The sequence below is a fragment of the Typopeltis vanoorti genome, chromosome 15, assembly GCF_054136105.1.
Source record: "Typopeltis vanoorti isolate ZY-2024b chromosome 15, IOZ_Tvanoo_1.0, whole genome shotgun sequence".
Lineage (NCBI taxonomy): Eukaryota > Metazoa > Arthropoda > Arachnida > Uropygi > Thelyphonidae > Typopeltis > Typopeltis vanoorti.
Window position 1 is genome coordinate 107,540,682 of NC_143563.1, and position 22,895 is coordinate 107,563,576.

Sequence of the window (22,895 nt, forward strand, 5' to 3'; positions counted from 1 at the left end):
AGTAAATTACTACTAACACATGACTGACTCTTCACAAAGCCATGATGCCCCTCATACAGTATCATTTTTTATCACCAATTCTTGAGTTCTCTTTTTTGACCAATTTTCTAGTACTTTTATCACCATGCTTGAGATACTGATTGGTCTATAATCTGCTACTGCAGTCTTAGAACTCCCTTATGCAAGGGGATTATTTTGCCTTCTTTCCACTTACTTGGAACTCTACCAAAGCTGATATCTAAATTAAAGAGCCTAGTTAAAGGCATTCTAAGTTCCCTTGTACATTGCTCACAAAACCCTAGCAGATATCCCATTTAATCCCACAGCTATGTTTATATTGAGATTCTGCAATATCCTAAGAATCTCCAATTTATCCACCTTTGTTCCCACATTAAGTGTGTCATTAAGGTTGAAGCAGTAACCTAACTAGGATGATATACCCTTTCAAAGTGGTCACTCAGTAACTCTATTTTATCCACTTCTGTTTCCTTGTGAACATAATCATTCATTAGTTAATCTTCCATAGTCATTCTTCCTCGCCACATAACGAAAGAACTCTGGTATTTCCTTAGGAATGCTAGACACTAGGTGCTTCTCATAATCTGATTTTGCCTTTGTTGCCTGAGTCTTATACTGTTTGAGAGTTTACTGGTCATGTTTCTCTTTATATACCTCCCACAGCATTTTGTTCTTCTGCAGCTCATGCTTAATGATATTACTCATTCATTAACTCCTACCTGATTAACCCTACTTATCATAGGTATACAATTTAATATTGATTCCTCTAGACAACCCTTAATTATCTCCCATGCAATACTAACATCCTTACTCTGCAGTGTTTTATGCCATGGCACAGATTTGAGCTTCTTCCTATGCTTGTCATAATTACCTGCCTTGTAGTTCCACATATACTCCTTCTTGACAGAATGTTGCTCATGTTTTACAATTTCCCAAGTCAAGACCACATGGTCTTGACTTGGGAAATTGACAAGGTCCATTACTCTCCAACCCCTAGTCTCCTCCATCACGTGATGCCTTAAGTAATTATCTCTTAGTACTGTAGGTGCATAATTTCTATATCGGAGGCAATGTGGTCACCTTGGTTATGGATAGCTCTTCTAATCCTATGACAAGGTCCATTACTCTCCCAATCCTAGTCTCCTTTATCACATGCTGCTTTAAGTAATTATTTCTTAGTAGGTATATAAATTTCTTAGTAGGTACATAATAATTACTCAGCCGGTATTCGTTGTACTAATTTAACGATGCATGTCTTCCAGATCATTTGTGGAACTCCCTGGCCTATAGCAACAACCAACTGTATATTTTGTCTTACTGGCCTTAATCTCACACCAGATTGCTTCAAATGAACAGTTACCCTCCTGCCTGTCTCCTACTCTTTTTTGTTGCAATTCATCTGCTATCATCAGCATTACTCTTACCCCATCCCATCTTCGCTATCTTCCCTGAAAAATACTAAACTTTCCACATTCATTCCCTGTAACTACATCATCTGCTGTTAGCCAAGTCTCACTAATGGCTATAACTTTTGGTGAGGTTGCACTAACCAATGCCAAAAACTCCTCACTCTTGTTCCTGATACTTCTGGCACTAGTACATAGAAACTGCAGCATTCCTTTGGACCCCAACCCACCTTTAATTCCTGAATTGACTACCCTATTCAATATTTTTGCTCAAGAGGCTAGATTCTACACTTGTAATTCTCACACTCACTCACCTCATGGCTGCCATCACACAAACTCACTTGCTTCCACTCTAATTAAGTTTTCCTGAATGTGAGCTTCAGCATGCTTGGTGAACAAAGCTCTCTCCAGACACCTAACACCAAAATCATTTAGGTGCAGTCCATTAGCAGTGTACAAATCCTTTTCTCCATCAAATAGAGACCACAGATCACAAATTCTACATCATTCCTTTTGCACAATCTAAGTATAGATTCATTCACTATCAATGGCCTCCTCCTCAGTTCACCTCTATCATAGCATGGTAGGAGACTTACAAAGTTTACCTTCTCGCTCTTCAGTTTTGCTGTTCTATCAACTCCTTTATATCCTCCCTTACAGAATACTTTTCGCCTCTCAAATAACTTGTACCAACCAAGACAATCATTTTCTTTGACTTACCTTTTTTGCATCTGGATGGCATGGCTAATATCACGAATTTTTGCACCCAAGAAACACGATCCTGTCGCACTTTTGTTAAGTACTTCCCTGTTCACTAAGTCTGTGTACATAATTTTCTTCTTTACTTGTTTGTCTTGTTTATTCAGTCAGTCTTTGTTATTCCTTTATACCACCTGGTTCATTCTCTTTACAGTCCTGCTAATCTCATGCCTGTCTTCTGCAATTTTTCAGTTCTGCACTTTGCCATATGAAGGATAACATATAAGCATGCTAATTCTTTAGCATGCTTATATGTTATTAATGTCAAACGTGCAGCCATGGAGGAGACACGTTTGACATTAATAACATCATTTTCAATCTTACTGTCAGTATTTGCTGGTTTTCTCATCACCTAACAGATACTCATTCTTGAAACACTTAATACATACTCTCTCTCTCTCCAGTTTCAATTTCCTTCCACTTATTCTTTAATTTTCTCTACGAATACATTTGATACACACTGCACTGAATAAAATTCCACAAATTCAAAAATCATCCAATAACATGGTCTTTGCCGTCATTGTTCGTCACATTTTATTATTATTATTATTATAATTATTAAAACTACCCCAGGACCTCATGGAGTCAAAGTGTCGTCTGGGAGGTCCTTTTATCACACACACACACACACACAGCTCATCATACCGTGCCCTGAACACATTCAAACTCCTTGCAGACACCACATTTTCAGGCAAGTCATTCCAATCATTTACAACTGCACAAAAAAAAACCTGCCTCTCACTCCCCTACTCACACCCTCTTTATACAGTTTCCAGGGATGACCTCTGGTTCTCCCCCAATCTCCCACTATTTTCTGTAGAACTTCTCCAGCATTGATCCTATAACAACCCCTTACCAATAGGTCTATCATATCTCCCCTCTTCCTCCTGTCCACCAGACTCTGCAAATTACATCTTCTCAATCTTTCCTCACACTCGACATTCCAGAGGCCAGAAACTACCTTAGTCAGTCTCCTTTGGTTCCTTTCCAACATCTCTTGATCCTTCTGAAAATCAGGTGATCAAATCTGGGTACAATAGTCCATGTGTGGCCTAAACAACGGAACGAGAATCTCCCTACTTCTCGTCAGTGTCCTCTGCATCATTCCCAGAAGCCTTTGTGTTGTCTTCACAATTTTGGCTATGTGTTCCCTAAATTTCAGATCCTTATCCACTATCACTCCCAGATCTCTTATTTCTTCCACCTCCAACAATATATCCTCACCAAGCATAAATTCTGCATCCCATCTTTGTTTTCCAAATTTTAAAACCTTACATTTTGCAACATTGAACTCGCATCCCCATTTCCGTGCCCAATCACTCAATTTATTCAAGTCTTCTTGTAAGGCCACAACATCTTCACTACTCTTCATGTTCGTCTCAACTTTGCATCATCTGCAAACAACTGAATATCCCCATCCAAATCTTCACCAATATCATTAATATACAAGTTAAACAGTATTTTCCCTAAAACAGACCCACACTGCACTAGGGACTTTCCTTTTCCTGGATATCGCTCCCCCATTGGTGCCTTTCCGACAATATCACAACATAAATGTTATAAAGACACTAAGAACACAAAAATCTACACTAGAAAACACTAATTTTCTAAGGAAAAAAACATTGAAAGAGATAAAAATCACCAATTTTACATGGCACCAAACTACATGATTTGTTTACAATTGCATATGACAATATGCAATTGCAAACAAATAAATATATGGTATCCCAATGTTCACAAGTGTTCTATCTTCATAATCTATTTTCATTCATATCTATCACAATCATATATAATGATTGTGTTAATAAAGCAATTTGAATGTTGAAGATAAGAAGTATAAAATAAAATATATCCATTATTCATTTTCAAGAGATTCAATGTTTTTTGCCCTCAAAATTTGCTTCATCTAGGCATTGCTTTAGTTACTTAGTGGATTATGATATACATATGTGTCTGTGTGTGTCTTTCACTAAGCACTGAAGCCAACTGATTACAATAATGCATAAATGATATTTTCAAATGCATTTTTTTAATGATTTGAAATAAGATAACATTACTTTTTTGCAAGACACCTCATAAATGTTTTATATAAATACATTACTGAAGAAAACTGGAACTATTCTTCCATAAATAAATTCCCAAACGAGAAGGAACTTTATATTATGGTTAACACGTTCATTGCCAAGCTGAAAATTGGAATTTCGTGTGGTGGCCAAATTTTTTTTACTTGATAGCAACGTCCACGAGATATTGCGTGATCGGCAATGAACGTGTTAAGCGAGCTCTCTCCTGATACATATGTGTGGTATACAGGGTGATGTGGATAGGTTAAAGAAAAAATTGATTTTTATTACATAAAAAGACTGCATAATATTTTAGAAGCACCTTCAATATTCAGAGGTAACTATTGTGAAAAATATATTCCATCTTGTACAATGAAACATACTGGGTTTTAAGTCTGAGATTGTTTACAGAGATATGGCTTACTAGTTTTGCCGACTTGACTGTTGGCTTCGTCTGGGTATACCAAAAGCAACAAAACAGAAACAAGCTAAAGTATCAGATTAAAACATAACCGAATGCTAAATATTATCAAAATTCAAATGAAACGTTACACCAAACGCATGAAGTGTGTAGGTTAGCAGTCATTGTTATGCGAAGTTGAACTCTGATGTGTTGAGTGATCTTATGAGTGTTTTCCATATGTCACGAAGGATCATCCCTTGGTTTCTGTTAAGGCTGCCTCTTGAACAGATCACTACTGCAGCTTCTTTGATGTTGTGGGTATGAAAGTCTTCTTCTAGGTACTGCATAGTACTTTTATCCCATTCAATGTTGTGATTGGTATAAGAAAAATGGAGAGCTAAACTTTGGGAGGAATAGGGGCCATGCATGGAAGCTGGGCAAGAGCGTGGTTGACAAGGGTGTTAGAGCTAGGTTTTTTACTTGGAGAGTTGTGAATGGGTGGAATAAGCTTCCAGAGTCTGTTGTGGGTGAATGAGTTCAAGGCAAGGTATGATAGATACTGTGTGAATGTTGAATAGTTGTTCTTGACATGATGTTAGGGCCTCCCTCGATGAGTCTGTCGACTCCTTGGAATTTCCCGGAACAATAATAATAATAATAATAATAATAATAAACCAGAATTGTCTTCTCTGTTGTTGTTAACATCCCCAATGTGTTATTTTTTTCTTATCACTAAACTTCTAGAAGTTTGTCCTATATAATTTAAACTGCAAGAGCAAGGAATGTTGTAAACTCCAGATGTTTACAGAAAGCAATCTTGTCCTTTGGTGATTGTAACAAGTTGTAAACTGTCTTTACTGGTTTGAAGGACACTCGGATCTCATGAGGTCTTAGTGGTTTTGAAATTTTCTGTGAAACTGTGGCAGCAAATGGAATGGAAATAGAAGACCTGTAGTGAGTTTCTTGGGTTTGCTGTTGGGAGGGGCTGGAGAAAAGAATTTTTTTTTTTTTTATCAATTTTTTTGGATAACCACTGTTTTTTAAAGTTTTGAAGATGAGATCTAATTCATCTCTTAAAACTTTGTCATCTCTTATGATATAAACTGCCCTGTTTTTCAGCATATAGTACTCAACTTTTGTGAAATATGGTGCGATGAAGAAAAATGCAGGTAACGGCCAGTGTGGGTCAGCTTGTGGTAAACCTTTAGATCAATATTGCCATCTGTTTGTTTTGTGATTAATGCATCTAGAAACGGTAATCTTTCTTCCCTTTCGAGTTCTAAGGTAAACTTGATTGTTTGATGAAATGATTTATTGAAGTTAAGAAATCAAATAGTTCTGCTTCACTATGTTTCCATATGATGAAAATGTCATCGATGTATCTCCAGCATACTGATTGTTTTAGATTCATATGCGTCAAGATATCTCTTTCAAACTTTCCCATAAATAAGTCCGCACATGGAGGAGATAGAGGACTACCCATTGCAAGACCTGATAATTGTGTATAGATCATTCCATTCCATTTGAAGTAATTTGAATTGAGGCAATGGCTATAAAGTTGAGCAATATCTTGAGGAAATAGATTGTCTATGATGGTTATGACTTCATTCACTAGGACATTGGTAAACAAAGACACTACATCTAGGCTAGCAAGAATGTCTGTTCCTGATATTGCAACACTTCTTAGCTTTTCAATGAAATGTTGTGTATTTCTGATATATATGTCTGTATTACGAATATGTGCTTTCAGAAGATGAGTTAGGTATTTTGATAGTAAGTAGGGGAATTTATCCCATCCACTAATGGACAAAGAGGTATCCCAGTTTTGTGAACTTTTGGTGAACCATATAATTGTGGAGTTAACTGATGTAATGACTTCAATTTCTTTTTAAGATCTGTTGGCCAATAGTCCATACTGCATAGAAGGTTGTTTCTGTGTGGTTCGTCCAGGTGGAGCCTGCCTCAGGCTCCACCTGGACGAATTCTAATTCATAATAAATGGATGCGTCTGAGAGCAACACTGAGATCTTTGATGTATAATCTCTGGTATTTAAAATTATGGTCTGCCTTGAGGATAATTATTCCTTCATTTTTCTTTAAATTGGTTAGTGCTCTTTTTTCTGAAGGGGTGATATTCTTGTTTGGTGGTCATGAAGATGAGAGGATGATTGCAGTCTTCAATCTCAAATCATTAGCAACCGGTTCAGGTAAAGAATGAAGTGCCTGCTCCATGCTGCACATAATATCTGCTTTGGAATAAACTCTGGAGTGACTGCAATGTTAAAACCTTTTTTAAGGATGCTGACTTCTGTAGGTGTTAAGTTGTGGTCTGAGAGGTTGAAAACAACTTTATTATCTGGAAGGTTTGGTCTTGAATTACAGCTTTTTTCATATAAAGTGTTGAATTTTTTTATCTGTCTATTCTTGCTAATTAAAAATGTTCTATTAAAACTATCATTAATCATGTTGTCTAAATGGGACCATAGGTTAGCCTCTATACTGTTAGAAATAAGATCGTATAAATGCAAGCATGATGAATCCACCTGACTCAGGGCAAATCTAGTGTGTTGTATCCTTTCGCGTAATAACACTAAAGACATTTTTAAATATATCTGTTTAGCTCCTCTAGAGTGAAACCATTCTCTCATAAGTAGAAACTTGGGAATAATGCTGTTGTTTCTGCATCTTTTTAAAAATTTATAATATTCAGTGGTCGAAAATAACATTATCATATTCTATCTTGGTTTGCTGTTATAGCAACTGATTGACTTCATCTGCTGCGTGGAACACAAGACTAACATTTTCTTTATTTCAACATATTTGATCTGCACCCTCATGTATTTCCCTAGAGCAGCCTATTTGACTTATGTAGTAAATATCACATGAACAGTAAACTTTGCAACTCCCACCCATTTTTTTGAAGGAGGAATGGCATCTCAGGTGGACATAAAATACAGAATGTTGTAATGGGTGGGGAGCGGGGGGGTGTTAAAGGCTGCTTTCGTTTCATGCTACTTCAATACTTCAGCATTCTATCCATCACAGCATGTTGAATATATGGTAGAATAATGGTTCCTCTGTGGCCCAATTTGAAGTCAGAAGTATTCAGGGCAAAAAGGAATGTGGAAGCTTTGAAGTTAAGAGTTCATTTATGTAGAGGAAAACGAACTCAAAATAGTCATGGAATTCTCCAATATCGGTGGGGAAATGTAAAAAAAGAAGAAATCGTTCATTATAACACAAAAACTAATGACTGGAAATGAAACTAGTGTCCCAAGTTCTAAAAACAGAAGGCAGTACGTATACTATGCCAACTCCTGGAAATGTCAAAAACAAACACAAGATTCTCTCAGTGCTTCCAAAGCTAGACAATGTTAGAAAGGATATCTACTATGGATTGTCTAGAACATTTTGAATCCCATGTTTCTGGAAGAAAATACAAACCCTCCAGCCTGCCAATCAGAATTGCTAACAAGCTGTCTACTGAAAAGTACTAGTAAAGGTTCTTAGCATCATAATGGCATTTGAACCATTTCAATTTGGGAAGTGGTGAATTGCTGATTATGCTCTTTATTTCAAGAGTTGAGAATGATAGAATAATAATCTGATGGCCAACTTATATTCCCTCCCCCCTTTTTTTTTGGGATGAGTGCATTGTTTCAATGATATGGTGGAGAGGGAAAGGGAACTGGCAAGTATGAAAAAGACTGTAAAGGCAATAATAACACAGGTATCAATTCTGAACATAATCAAGAAACAAACTATCAGGATCAGAAGAATGTCAGTATCCAAGATTCTTCTGGTGTTTTTCTTGCAAAAGAATAAAGGAGGTATGTACGCTGTTCTCTGGTATAATAACAGGTGCTTGGTCTTCTTCATCCACGCAGGAGTTTAAGAAGAATTAACCAAAAACGTAAGCTTAAAAACAAAAATTAAAATAATTTTTTTACTCTAATTTTTTGGATGTTTTATGTGGTCTCCATAAAACTATTTTTATCCTTTTTTTTTTGTAGTTTCCTTAAAATTCAATTTTTTGCACTTTTATTTTTTTGATTAAAGTAAAAAAAGTAAAGCACTCTTGGTGACCAAGATTTCAATTTTCAATGATTTCAATATAAAGGAATTTGTGCGATGTAGTGTGCAGGTGTGTTCAATGCACTCAATTTTTGAGAGTGAATGATTTGTGATATGGAAGTATGGGCAGAGATGGTGTGTTAGAAATGTTTCACAAGTGAAGAAATGTGGAAATTGGGATAATGAAGCAACTAATATTAATGATTGTTGGAAGTTTTTTCACTTGGTTATACTATAAATTAAAGATACCAATTATCTATATACTTGGTTTAATCCTTTATCCAAGTGTAAGCCCCAGTCCTGAAAATACTTCAGGCACAAACTTTGTTTGCTTATACACTTGGATAAAGGATTAAACCAAGTCTATAAATAATTGGTATCTTTAATTTATAATATTAATGATATGGCAGGATAGTGAAAGTGCTGTAAAAAATGTACTGGAAGTAGTAAATGATAGCATACAAAATATGAATGAGAATATAACATCATAGTTGAAAACAATGTGGAAGATGAGGTGACAGTGAGCAGTGAAATAGTGCACTTGCATAGATACCTTCAAAGGACAAAATGTGAGCTCGAGCAAGTGGAGAAATGACTGGCATGAGTACAGCAACAGGGAGAATGAAAGAAAAAGTGAATGGGTATGGTAAGGAAGGCTAAATCAGACTGTGAGAGAAAACTGGCTAAGGAGGTCAAAGTAAATCCAAAAAGTTTTTTCACTATGTAGCCAATAAGAGAAAGACTGATTATGGAAGGATGACTTTAATCAATGCATATGATAAGAAAGTGACAGAAACAGTTTAACTACTAAGCGATAACTTTGCAAAGGTGTATCATTCAAGTGAGAGTTTGCAGCTACTGATGTGAGAATTGAGGTAGAAAAACTAGAGGTGCTCATCACAATGAAAAATATCAATATGAATACAGCAATGGGACTGGATGGCCTGTCAGATGATGTGCTTTGAGAATGTGCAAGAGAACTGGCAGTGCCTATGCAAAGTTGCTAAGCATGAACATGGCTCCAAGACAAAAGTCAGAACAATTAATAGACAAAGCCATCCATAAGTTTCAGGACTATTTGCTGCACATACAGTACTGGAGTGATCTATATGCAAATGACTAACCAAATAATACCAACTAATGTTGAAAGTTTATTTTTCACTTGGTTAGACTATAATAAATTTAGTTTAATCCTTTATCCAAGTGTGAGCAAACAAAGTTTGCACCTGAAAGTATCTTCAGGACTGGGGTAAGGTGGTACAACACATTATACATATCCGCAAGGAGATGTGTTTTGCATTATGGGAGATACTGAGATAGGAGTGATGTTAGCTTGCTCCACTTTTGCAACGAGTTGCCCAGTGTTGTACCACCTTATCCCAGTCCTGAAGATACTTTCAGGCACAATTTGTTTGCTCACACTTGGATAAAGGATTAAACTAAATTTATTAAATACCACCTAATGTCTGCATCCCCAGAAAGTAAGGTTAGTTTACATTTAGTAATGCCCGAGTTAAGATGTGTATTGTATAGTGTTTTTTCTTTGTCCATCATGGATATGAAAAGTGAACCCTTAAAATGGTACAAAAGGCATATGGAAATGAGGCTCTGAACTGGTGTAATGACTTCAGGTGGTATTAACGATTTCATGATAGAAGGGAGTCAGTAGAACATGACAGGAGAAGTGGCCAATCCACACTGACTTGAACTCAGGAAAACATTGCCACTGTCATTGAGCTGGTGAAGAATGATTGTCAAATCGTTCTTCCCCAGATATTGGAGGATCCAAACATCTCTAAGAGTATGTTCTTTACATTCTGAGTGAAGATTTGGGAAAGAGGAAGTTGTCTGCAAAATTTCTTTGACAAAATCATCATGGGGAAAATGGGAACTGGTGTTTAGCCCATGATCCAAAACAAAGCAAACAGTTCTCACTCAATGAGATGGCAAGACATCTCCTAGACAAGGAAATTGAGATTCCAAAAGTCACACATCAAAATGATGTTGATAATTTTTTTGGCTCTCAAGGTGAAGTGCATAAAGAATTCCTACCAAAGAGTAGAATAGCAAATGCAGAATTTTATAAAGAAATTGTGGATCATCTTCTGAAATGTGTTTGCCCTATAGCATTCTGGTAGTGAGATTTTTTCCTGTTACACAATAAAATGCCCACTCAGATAGTTGCAAATGTGCATCACTTTTTGATGCATAAAAGTACTTTACTCCCCGGCCCCCATTTACTCACCATATTTATTTCTGTTTTGAAAGTTGAAAATGAAGCTCAAAAAACACCAATTTACAGATGTTCCCACTATCCAAAAAAGCTGTAACTGATGAATTAAAGACAAAAGAACCAGCAGAATTTTCTGTTTTCTTATACAGTGAAACCAGTGGAGTATTCATAACTATAAATTCACATGTATGCCACAATAATATACTTGGTTTAATCCTTTATCCGAGTGTATGCAAACCAAGTTTGCACCTGAAGTATTTTCAGGACTGGGGCAACTCATATATAGAAGCTAACGACTTCACATCACTTGCCTTAGTATTCCATAATGCAAAGCACACATCCTTGCAGACATGTATAATGCTATGCATTATGGGAAGGGTCAATACCCAGACTGGTTTTGACCTTCAATCTTAGTTTCACCTCTGGGTCTGGCTCCCACTGATGAGACCTCAATAAAGGTCGAAACCAGTCAGGGTAGTGACTCTTCCCATAATGCATAGCATTAAAGAGTCACTACCCAATCTTACATAAGTAGGAGTATATGGGAATGGATATGAAGCTGGTGGCTGACAGACATCAGAGAGCAGTATTATTGTTCCGGAAAACTCCAAGGAGTCGACAGACTCATCGAGGGAGGCCCTAACATCATGTCAAGAACAACTATTCAACATTCACACATATCTATCATACCTTGCCTTGAACTCATTCACGGTCGTAGCACCCACAACAGACTCTGGAAGCTTATTCCACTCATTCACAACTCTCCAAGTAAAAAACCTAGCTCTAACACCCTTGTCAACCATGCTCTTGCCCAGCTTCCATGCATGGCCCCTAGTCCTCCCACCACCAGTCATATTTTCAAAAATATCTTCTGGATCAATCTTATAAAAACCCTTCAGTAATTTGAATGTCTCAATCATATCACCCCTCCTTCGCCTATCATCCAGTTTCTGCAACCCACAAAATCTCAACCTATTCTCATAAGGTTCATTCCACAGACCTGCAATCATCTTGGTCACTCATCTCTGGACCCTTTCCACTTCCTCCCCATCACGAAGAAACCCTGGTGCCCATAACTGGGCACAGAAGTCCAGATGGGGCTCTTATCAAGGCTCGATACAGAGGAACAACAACTTGTTTGTCTCTGCATGTTAAAGTATTTTTCAGAAGCCAAGTGATTTGGTGAGCTGTTTTAGTCACTTATGCAATGCGCCCCCTAAACTTCAACTCCCTATCCACCTACACTCCCAAATCCCTGGCCTCATCAATCTCCTGGAGTACGGTTCCACCAATGTGATATACTGCTGCTATTCTTCTCATCCCAAAGTGCATAACCTTACACTTTGCCACATTAAACTGACATCCATTTTTCCTAGCCCAGTCCTCCAAACCATCCTGTAAAATTTTGACATCCTGTGCACTCACAATTGCTCTACCCAACTTTGCATCATCAGCAAACAAGTGAACACTTCCTCTCAAATCCTTTCCAATATCATTGATGAACAAATTGAAAAGCAGTGGTCCAAGAACAGAGCCCTGTGGCACTCCACTAGTCACAAGACGTCTTTTAGACTCCACTCATGAACAAACCACTCTCTGGTATCTCTCCTTCAACCACCCTCCTATCCATCTCACCAACCCTATATCTATACCCATCTGCTCCAGTTTACTGATTAGGGTTCCATGTGGTATCCTATCAAAGGCCTTGGCAAGGTCCAGTAGTATCACTGTAAACCCATTACCACTATCCAGTTCAGCCATCACTGTGTTATAAAACGTGAGCAAGTTACTGAGGCATGATCTACCCTTCACAAAACCATGTTGTCCCCCATACAATATCCCATTTTCATCTATCCAATCCTGTATTCTTTTCTTGACTAATTTCTCTAAGACCTTGACAATGATTCCTGATATGCTAATCGGTCGGTAATTTACAACAGCAATCTTGGAACCACCTTTATGCAGTGAAACTATTTTCCCCTCTTTCCACCCGCTCGGGACTAACCCAGACCCGAGACTCAAATTAAACAAAATGGTCACGGGTACTGACAATTCTTTAGCTGCTTCTCATACAACACGAGCTGGTATACCATCCAATCCCACAGATGTATTGACATTGAGGTTATGCAATAGACTACTCACCTCCACTTCATTCACCACAATTCCCGTATAATCTACTGGTTTATTCGTTTCTGCAATGTCACCACCTGGATGATATACTTTTGCAAAGTGCTCATTCAGTAACTCAACTATCTCAACTGATTCAGTTACCTCCCTACCATCGGCATTCTTTAAAATCATTCTGCCATGTACATTTTTCCTTTTACTTGCTACATATTTAAAAAACTGTTTAGGATTCTCTTTAGCCTGCATGGCCAATGTTCTTTCATAATCCTTTTTTGCTTTTCTTACCACACTCGTCACCCTTCTGGCCTGCGCTTTATACCGTTCATGTGCCTGCCGGTCACCTTTCTCCTTAAATTCCCTCCATAGTTGTTTCTTTTTTTGCAGCTCAAGCTTAATGGTGTTATTCATCCATTTAACCCCTACTTGATTTATTATTCGGACTCTAGGTATACAGTCAGCCATTGCTTCATGCAAGCACTTCTTAACTACCTCCCATGCACTATCAACTTCTAGTCCTTGCAGTTGTACATGCCATGGCACTGAACCAATCAAACTCCTAAGCTTGTCATACTTACCAGCCCGATAATTCCACATGTACCCTGTCTTAAATGAAAATTCTACACCTTCAGCCACCTCCCAAGTCAAGACCCTATGATCACTCTCACCAATTGGTGGCAATGTGGTCATATTTGTTACAGCCAAATCCTCAGATGTAATTACTAGGTCAAGCACTTTCTGCCCCCTAGTATTTTCCATTACATGCTGTCGCAGATAGTTATCCCTTAATAACCGCATAAAATCCAATTCCTTCTTTCCGTGTGTCCTCTCTTCACTCCAATCAATGTGACCATAGTTGAAATCTCCCATAATAATCACCCTCCTTCCACTCATTTCTTCTATTTGCTTGTGCATACTGTCACCACCATCTTTTCCATCACCTGGTCTATAGCAGCACCCAATTGTATGTCGAGGCTAGCTGGTGAACAGACGTGCTATCGGAGAGCTCCTGAGAGATTTGTGATTTTTGTTGATTTATTGATGTTTTGGATTCAATGTAATGGACTTAAGTGTGTAATTTTGGTATATTATTGGGCTTTATTAGCGTAGTTAGTGTACTAAAGTGTTTTATAACATAATCTATGTCGGGAAGTCGCCGCTAGATGAATTCGTAATGTGTAGTGTTCGTGCAAGCTCCAGATAAGATAAGTATTATTTTCAGTTATCGATACAAATTACTTAATATTGTGTAGTTTTGTTTTGTTGGTTTTGCGTATTTTAGTGCGTCTGTTTTTGGTGTGTTATAACGTATAATTTGACAAAACAGGTTGCAAATAAGTATGGCACCTGTGCGAAGGAAAATGGCGGCCAGTAATGAAGGTTCGCCATCCTTATCAAAGAACGGTAGTATAAAAGAAATGAGTCAGTGTACTAGCTGTGAAATGTACGCTTTGTGGAGTGTGGTCGGAGTGTGGTTAGATGATAATAAAGGATTGAATGTGTGTAGAAAATGTAGGGAGAATGAGGAATTGAAGTGTATTTCGGATCGTGAGTGTGATATTTTTGTCAACCTTCAGAATGAAGGAAATAGGGATATGACAGGAAACGGCAAGGTTGTACATGAAAATTGTGAGAGTGTGAATGTAGAAAGTGTGAATGATAGTATAAATTGTTTCTCAGAGAATAAAAAAGATGAGATAGATGCATTGAGTGAGATCGCGTTGTTGAATAGTGCGATAGAAAGAGCAAAACAGCAGCTAGAGTGCATGAACAAAAGTTGACTGAATGAACCAACCAATAATAAAAGGTATGACAGGAAAAATAGACGTATGAATGTGAACATGAACAAAATGAAGGATAGAGTGCTGTATGGAGACTCGTTAGTATGAGGTGTGTTAGTAGAGGATTTGACAAAATCGTACCAACCTGGTGCGACCATAAAGGACGTAACTGAGTCTATTAGAGAGCAAAAGGAAAGGGTGAAAGAAATGATTGTTGTGGCAGGTACGAATGATTTGAAAGGAGATAAAATGGAAATGATAGAAGACCTGAATGAATTGTTTGAGGTAGCAAAAGAAAAGAGTGAGAGAGTTAGAATGATTAGTCTTTTGCCATGGTATGACAGTGAAATGTTTAAAAGGAGGGCCATAATTGCGAATGACTTTATGCGAGGAATACACCTTGAAGAGTATTCTATGAAGACTATACACCTTGAACTGCTAGACTTTACAAAGGCATATGACAGGATACTACACAGAATGTTATTACATAAGTTAGAGCAAATATGAATGAATATGAAGCTGGTAGAATGTAGTTGATCTAGGAGAAAGAGGGACATTAACAGTGTGTGTGTCAGAGAGCCTCTGTAGTTCAATCATTATGGATGAAGCCCTTTGGTCAGAAAGACCTGGGTTCAATTCCCATCAGTGTCGCGAGGAACCTTTATCTGGTCTCTTTTGACTAAAGGTGAGTTAGCCAGTCTCATATGGAGGTATGGTTTTTTGTCCCCTAGAACAGGAAAACTGGCTCTGTGAACACACATGGATTACACTCACGAATATGTCCCAACCATATGCCGGTCCTGAGCCTGGATAAAATTGGGAGGGTTAGGGAAAGCAATGGTGAATTACCCTATAAAAATCTCACCAGGAATACTTTGTGGGCAATGCCTATAAAGTCACCTACAGTCAGAAACGACTGAAAGGGAAAACCAGGTGTGTCAGGGATCTGTAGTAGGGCCAGTGCAGTGCTATTTAACTTGTATACTAATGTTATAGGGAATGATTTGAAGGAGAGCATCCCATTGTTTGCTGATGAGGCAAAACTGGGGAGGGCAACAGTAAATAAAAGTGATAGAAATACTGTAAGATCATTTATCAGTTTATTAAAGAGTATGATTATATATGCAATTTAAGAAAAGATTACATACAGTGTATAGCATTGATGGTACTGAAAACTGCAGGAAATTGACAAAGCTAGGAGTGTGTGTGGGGGGGGGGGGAGGATAGGAAGTCAAAAGTCAGAGAATTTTACAAAAGCATGCAAATTAGTTTCAAGGATTACTTGAATCTTGAACACACTGACAAGTAGAGATAAGGAGGTTATTATCCTTTATAAGGGGATGATAAGGATAGATTGAAGGTGTGGAGGTTGAAAGTTTAGTCAACGGGCAGAAAAGAGGGTATACTTATGTTACTATAGAGTTTTATAAGGCTGATATAAAAGAAATTTTTAACACAGAAGTAGGGAGAAAACAAGGGGATTACCCTTGGATCAAGCAATTTCTTGGCAAGACTCCTTAAGGATATTGACAGAAGAAAGTTGAAATACTTTGGATACACTGAAAGGATGACTTCTCAGAACAACAATATAAGGTAAAGTTCCAGGAAAAAGAGGAAGGGATAGACTATCAATGAGATATGATGTGTCTGTTACTGATCTTCAGAGAGTTGAAGCCTCCAGAAAAGCATACAACAGGACCACATGGCGAGGACTGGTGTGTGGCACATCACTGAGCATCTGAGACCATAAAGCATCTGTTGATGTCCAATGAACAGATGAATGGATGCAGCATAATTTACTTTGTAATCAAGTGGGGGGGAAAAAAACTTTTTACAACTAATGATATCTTTAAATATTGGAAAAATAAAATAATTAGCTTGCATACTTGAATAAAAGAGTAATGGAAACAATATTCAAAATACAACTAAAGAAAAAACAAAAATACTCAGTGTTCATGAAGAATTTCAAGAATTTTACAAAAAAAACAACTGAAAAAAAGAAAGATAAAAATGACTAAAAACTTATATTAAGTAATCTGACAAACCAATAATTATGGGAAGTAATAATGGAACCACATAAAAGTAAATACTAAGACTGACTGATTTTTCCATATCCAATAATTTGAAAAATTCTTTATATGGCATACAGAAATAACACAAATATACCTAGGCAGCAAGAGGCCTTAAATCTATAATTGATTACATAAAATAAAATTAAAAAAACCCTTTATAACAGATGTTAGTTTACAGAAATTTACATTTAGATAATGTTCTTAATGCAGTTCTTAGCAACATGTTGATACCTCCAAAATGGATGAAGGCAAATAACAGAAAGTGTGAATAAAATAAAAATAAAAGAAAAATAGAAAATAGCTAATTTCACTCGATAAAGGAGATGCTTATACAGTTGTATACTTGGATTTTTTAAAGGCTTCTGATAGACTGCCACATGACAAACTTGTAGCTAAATTGAAACAAATGGAATTATATAACAGACTATCGAATTAGATAGCTGATTGGCTGTCATACAGGTATCAACAGGTTGTGTATGGCATAGTGGTATCATAAAAGAGGGAAAACAGATCCCTGTGCCACTCCACTAGTGGCACAGGGATCTGTTTTTGGACCACTATAGTTAAACTTGTGCATTAATGACATTGGGAACAGCTTAAATGGAGATGTACAGCTGTTTGCCAATGATCAAAAGTTGGGAAGAGCCATGTGAAGTAGAGTAGATGTTGTAGCCTTGAAGGAAGATCTGAATACTGTAAAAGTGGGCAAATCAGTGGAGTATTCAGTTTGTTGCAAAGTGCAAGGTCTTGAAATTTCGTAGGCAAGGTTGAGATGCAGAGAATACAATTAATGGAGAAATTCTGAAGGAGACGGACTAGATGAGAGATCTGGGAGTGATGGTGGGCAGAGATTTGAAGTTTAGGGGTCACACTGCTAAAATTGTAAGAACATCCAAATGGATTATGGCAATGAGTAGGACATTGATATGCTAAAGCAAAGCGGTTATGGTTCCCTTGTACAAGATGGCCAATAAGTCATGAATCATCTGATAGAAAAAATCCATCTTTGGGAAGCAAGTGCATAAGTTTAACATCACTGGATTTTTTTTTCTTGGTTATTTTTTTATTAGTTATCTCTTATTATTATTATTTTTTTTTTATTAGATCACTGTACACTGATTTGGTAACCTGGTTTTCAGCAGGATGTACTGGAGACGGTACAGAGAAGGCTTAAAATATGGAATGTCAAATACAAGGAGAGATTGAGGGAATGCAACTTACAAAGCCTTGTGAATAGAAAAACAGGAGGGAAATGATTGAGACATAACTTAGTGAGAGGTTGTTACCAAATTAATGTTGAGGATTTTTTTATTTATTTTTATTTATTTTTTTAGAGTAGAAGGAGGCAATGGTAAAACCAGAGGCTATCCCTGGATGCTGTGTAAGGAGGGGTGAGTAGAGGAGTGAGAAGCAGGTTCTTTGCATGGAGAGTGACTGGCGAGTGTAACGCATTGCCTGAAAGTGTGGTGAGAGTGGATATGTGAATAGGTTTAAGGCTGAACAGCAGCGATTTAGTGTAATAATAATAATAAAAAAACTGAAATTTTACAAGCACTACAAGAACAACATGAATAGAATGTTACCAAATTAACTATCAAAAAGAATACTGTAATATAAACCATAAAGAAATAGAGGAATGCTTAGAGATGGTGTGAGGTTGGAGCAGGCCAGTAGATCTAATACCATCAAAGAAGGAAGAAGAATATATTTAATTAAAATTTAATATTGTGTACAACATGTAACTGGATATTTTTGTAGGTAAGGATGACATAATATTTAATATTCTGTTCTGTCCAGTGTCATTTCCACTCAGGAGATTGATTATTATTGATCTCTACTTGAAACCCAGTGCAGCAAGAAAGATAAGATATCTAATCTCTTTCATCTTTCAATTAGTTATCCTATGCCTGTAGAACTGCATGTTCAAAGGGCCAGTGTGCCTGCTTTGAGGAATGAAAATAAACTTGAGTTTCCTGGAGGGAAAACCCTCCTCCCTAGGATGAGGCCAGCTAACTCACCATTTGATTGAAAACACTCGATAAAAGGTTTCTCCTATCACAGACAGGATTCGAATCCAGATCTTTCCATAAAAATGGGTAACTGAATCAAAAATAGTATGATATTGGAAATAATCTTGAAAGGTGATAAGTGAACACAAACATATTAAATAGCAGAAATAAACTATGAAAAACCCAATAAAAATTATTAAAAAACTATATATTTTAAAAAGTTAATTAAAATTTAGTAAAAAAACATAATATGCATAAAAAAGCAAACATCACGAATGATGGTATGCTGCTTTTGTTGGATTTGCCATCAGATTTTAGCCAGAAAAGCTAGCTATGAGCTTTGCTGCATGGTTCATGAAAATGCCATATTTCTATTTTAACAAAATTTTAATTAACTACTAATTTTGAGCCTGTAGGTTGGAATTAAAGGGCAAATCTATTACCATGAAACTTTTGCTATTTTTCAGTTGATTATCAAGTTCAGACTGTAAGGATATTTATTATTTTGGATATTGAAGAGGAAAGAGTCAGATTAAAATTGACAGAATACACTTATCCAAAGTAAAGAGGAAAGAAATTTTTCTTCTTCTGGATTCATTCAAGAGAGAGGGCTTTGGTGTTGAACAGTAAAGATTCAAATGAAGAACTATAGAGATCAATCAATCATTTACTGGTCTGAAGTTTCAAACTATTACAAGAAAAGAAGCTAAATTTTCCTTCCATTATGCCTGATTAGAAAAGATTTTTTAAAAATGTGTTCATTAATTTATTAATCCGAATTCTGTTGAAGTTGAAAAGTAAGAGGAAAAAAGCAGGGAGAAGAATTAAAATTTGAATAGAGAAAGAAAATTCTATAAGTTCAAAATAAGCCAAGATTATTAAGTGCTATATTGAAAATACTTCATGCATTAGTAGGTACTGGCCAATGGTCATAGTAGCAATGTCTATAATTAAATCATTATAAATACTATTAACTTCACATATTAAGAATTACTGCTATTAGTGCATTTTTTTTTTTTTTTTACTCAAAACCAGCTCAGTATGAAAAAAAAAGTTATCCATAAACAAATTTGCTTCTCATATTAAAGGGAAGTAATTAAAAAGGAAAATTAATCCTGGTTCAGCTTACAGAATACACCTAAAACATAGGAACAAAAAAGCAACTAAGCTTAGAGTAATCAAAGAAGTTATATCTTGGTAATGAAAAAAAAATTTTTTTTTCAGAGCATAATTATTACACAGGAATTATAATCATCATATTTATCTTTTTGTTTTGTTAAGGATATCAAGCAAAGATGGTATATTTGAATAGAATAAAACTTTCCATATAATTCACCAATTATAGAAAGATGTCACTGAAAGCATAACTCAAAATAAACAATCAGTTCTGAGCTAATAAATACTAATTTAATAACAAATTCTGAGTGCAAAAATATCAGTATCTCTCAGCTCTACAATTCAGTTTCATATCATAAGTATAAAGTGCGAGTATGAAGCATCCACAGATAGGATACTTCATACTCACTTGGTAGTTATATTAAAAGAAGTGAAGGAAGCAAGGATCTTGGAATTATTGTAGATGGAAATTTGAAGTTTACAGGATATACTACAAAGGTTGCAAAGACATCTGAGAGAACTGCTGCATTATTGAGAAGGACACTGACCATGAGATATAAAAAGGAGGTGGTCCCATATATAGCTTTGATTATGAGGATAGATGAGTGCATGCAGACTGCAGAGTTTGGTGTATAGAAGACAAATGGGGAATGGATATTATTCAAATATTTAAGCTGTTCAAGAGTCATTACTCAATTAACATTGGGGGAGAGGATAGGACAAGGGGCCATTCCTCAAAGTTGCAAGCAGAAGTAGCGAGTAAAAGAGCAAGTAGTAAGTTTTTATTTTATTTTTTATTTTGCAAGGAGAGTAGTAGGAGCATGGCGTGTATTGCCTAAGAGGATGGTGAAAGTACAAATGGTGGATGAGTTTAAGGAGTTGTATAATGCACTTCGTGTTGATCTTCGATGATGTGTCTTGTGATTCAGTGGAGGTGAAGAAAATAACTGTATACCATTAGAGTAATAAAATAATAGCAAAATATAAAATAAGACTAAAGAACAAAAATGGATTTTAAAGTAATTAGTAAAACAAATACTTGTAAAGTATAAAAATTCATATATATATATATATACATATATATAAAAATCATAAATGCTTAATTAAAAACATAAAAAAATGTACATACAGTAGTATGAACCCTACGTACTTTCTTCTTCTACATCAGGTACAGTAACTTTTGTCTCTATTTCTGATGTAGATTTTTGTCTTCTTAATAAACGTGGTTTAGGCTTGAATTAAAAAAAAAAGTACATAAAAACATACACACCAGAAATAGTGATATTGCTAATGATAGAAGGAAACAAAACGAGAATACACTGGTACATATTTATATAAATCAAACCAGTTTTGTTTTTATTACAAAACAATAATGAGGTGTAAAAAATTACATAAGTGGTGCATAGATAACATCATATATTCATCACTTGCATTAACAAGCACAATATTAAATTGGATTCTAGAAATTTAAAACAACTATGTATGCATCTATAGTTGTGTTCATTTGCATGTGATCCAACTTGCAAAGTAGAATAATTATTGCTGCATAATTATCATCAGGGGTGCTTAAGGGTCAAAGCTGTATAACTGAGAGGAGACCTCCACATAGCCTTTAAAGGAATGCAGAGAACGACCAGGGCTTCTGACCTAATTTCCGATCCTCACCTTCTCGTGGTGCACCCTATTGAGTATCTACCTGGATATTGAACGAACAAGGATGGGCTGGCAATTTGGGATTTAGCTGACCAAATTGTATTCTTATTGGCTTAAACCAATATATAAAATGATGGTACAACATGACAAAATTTCATGCCGGCTGCGGCGTCGCCCAGTTAAACAAGGCTCCCATTGTTTTCGCCATGGAAACCAGGGTGAACAGCGAAAAGTCAGCTACTGGAATAAATCTGAAAGCACACCCCAACTCAACATCACCAGAGTTAAAGATCGGTACTATCAACATAAGAAGCCTGAATGGCAAAGAAATGGAGCTAGCTGAGGAATTAGATAAGTACCAGATCAACATAATAGGGGTGATTGAAACAAAAATGACAAAAACTGGTGAGATCTATCTGAGCAATAAACACAAAATGTTATATTCAGGCAATGACAATCAAGGAAAAGAGGGGGCAGCCATAGTATTCAACACTAAATACGAGACTCGAATGGCAGGCAGTCTCAAGTAGAGTGATGTGGGCAAATATCAGAATGGAGAACTGGACAATGAGAGTTATTTGTGCCTATGGTCCCACAGAAGGCTCTACTAAGGTAGAAGTGGAGGAATTTTTTGAGGCTCTAGAGAAAGCTACTGACACAATGAAAAAGGAAAAGTTGGTCCTTGTTGGGGATCTAAATAGCAGAGTAGGAAGTGATTGGCAGACATACAAAAATGTTTTGGAAAAATTTGGAGAAAAGAGCAAAGCTAATAATAATGGCAAATACCTGTTGGATTTCTGCTCAGGACATGGACTGGTCTAACACCATGTTGCAACATAAAAATGTGCACAAATTCACATGGAGAGAAGAGGCAAGGAATAAGAAAAGTCTCATTGACTATGTTATTGTTGATACTGATGTTTTCTCCCTGGTGCAGGACACCAGAGTGTACAGAGGATTTGAAATTGGAAGTGATCATTATTTAGTCTTGAGCAGAATAAAATGAATTTCATATTGTACACAAAGATTATTAAAAAAAAAATGAAAGAGTTTGAGAATAAGAACCAAACCTTGGAGATTCAGTTACAAACCTTGAAGAAAACCCCGATTGATTCAGCCAGAGGGGCATGTGGAGAGGTTGTCTGCAAGGATAGAAAAAATGGTGGACAGGAAGTTAAAGAGGC

The 22,895-nt window shown here is 36.4% G+C and overlaps 1 protein-coding gene across 3 annotated transcripts in view; it reads right to left on the reverse strand.

Moving 5' to 3' along the window:
- Positions 1–22,895, reverse strand: part of Stacl (SH3 and cysteine-rich domain-containing protein) — a 708,284-nt gene that overhangs the window by 291,523 nt on the left and 393,866 nt on the right. For all 3 annotated transcript variants that reach the window (XR_016549521.1, XM_090405477.1, XM_090405478.1), the window contains exon 13: positions 21,209–21,290. Coding sequence is in view for 2 of the 3 variants with exons in the window: in XM_090405477.1 (XP_090261603.1) it covers positions 21,209–21,290 (82 nt within the window). In the remaining variant the exon portion in view is untranslated. The remainder of the gene's footprint in view (positions 1–21,208; positions 21,291–22,895) is intronic.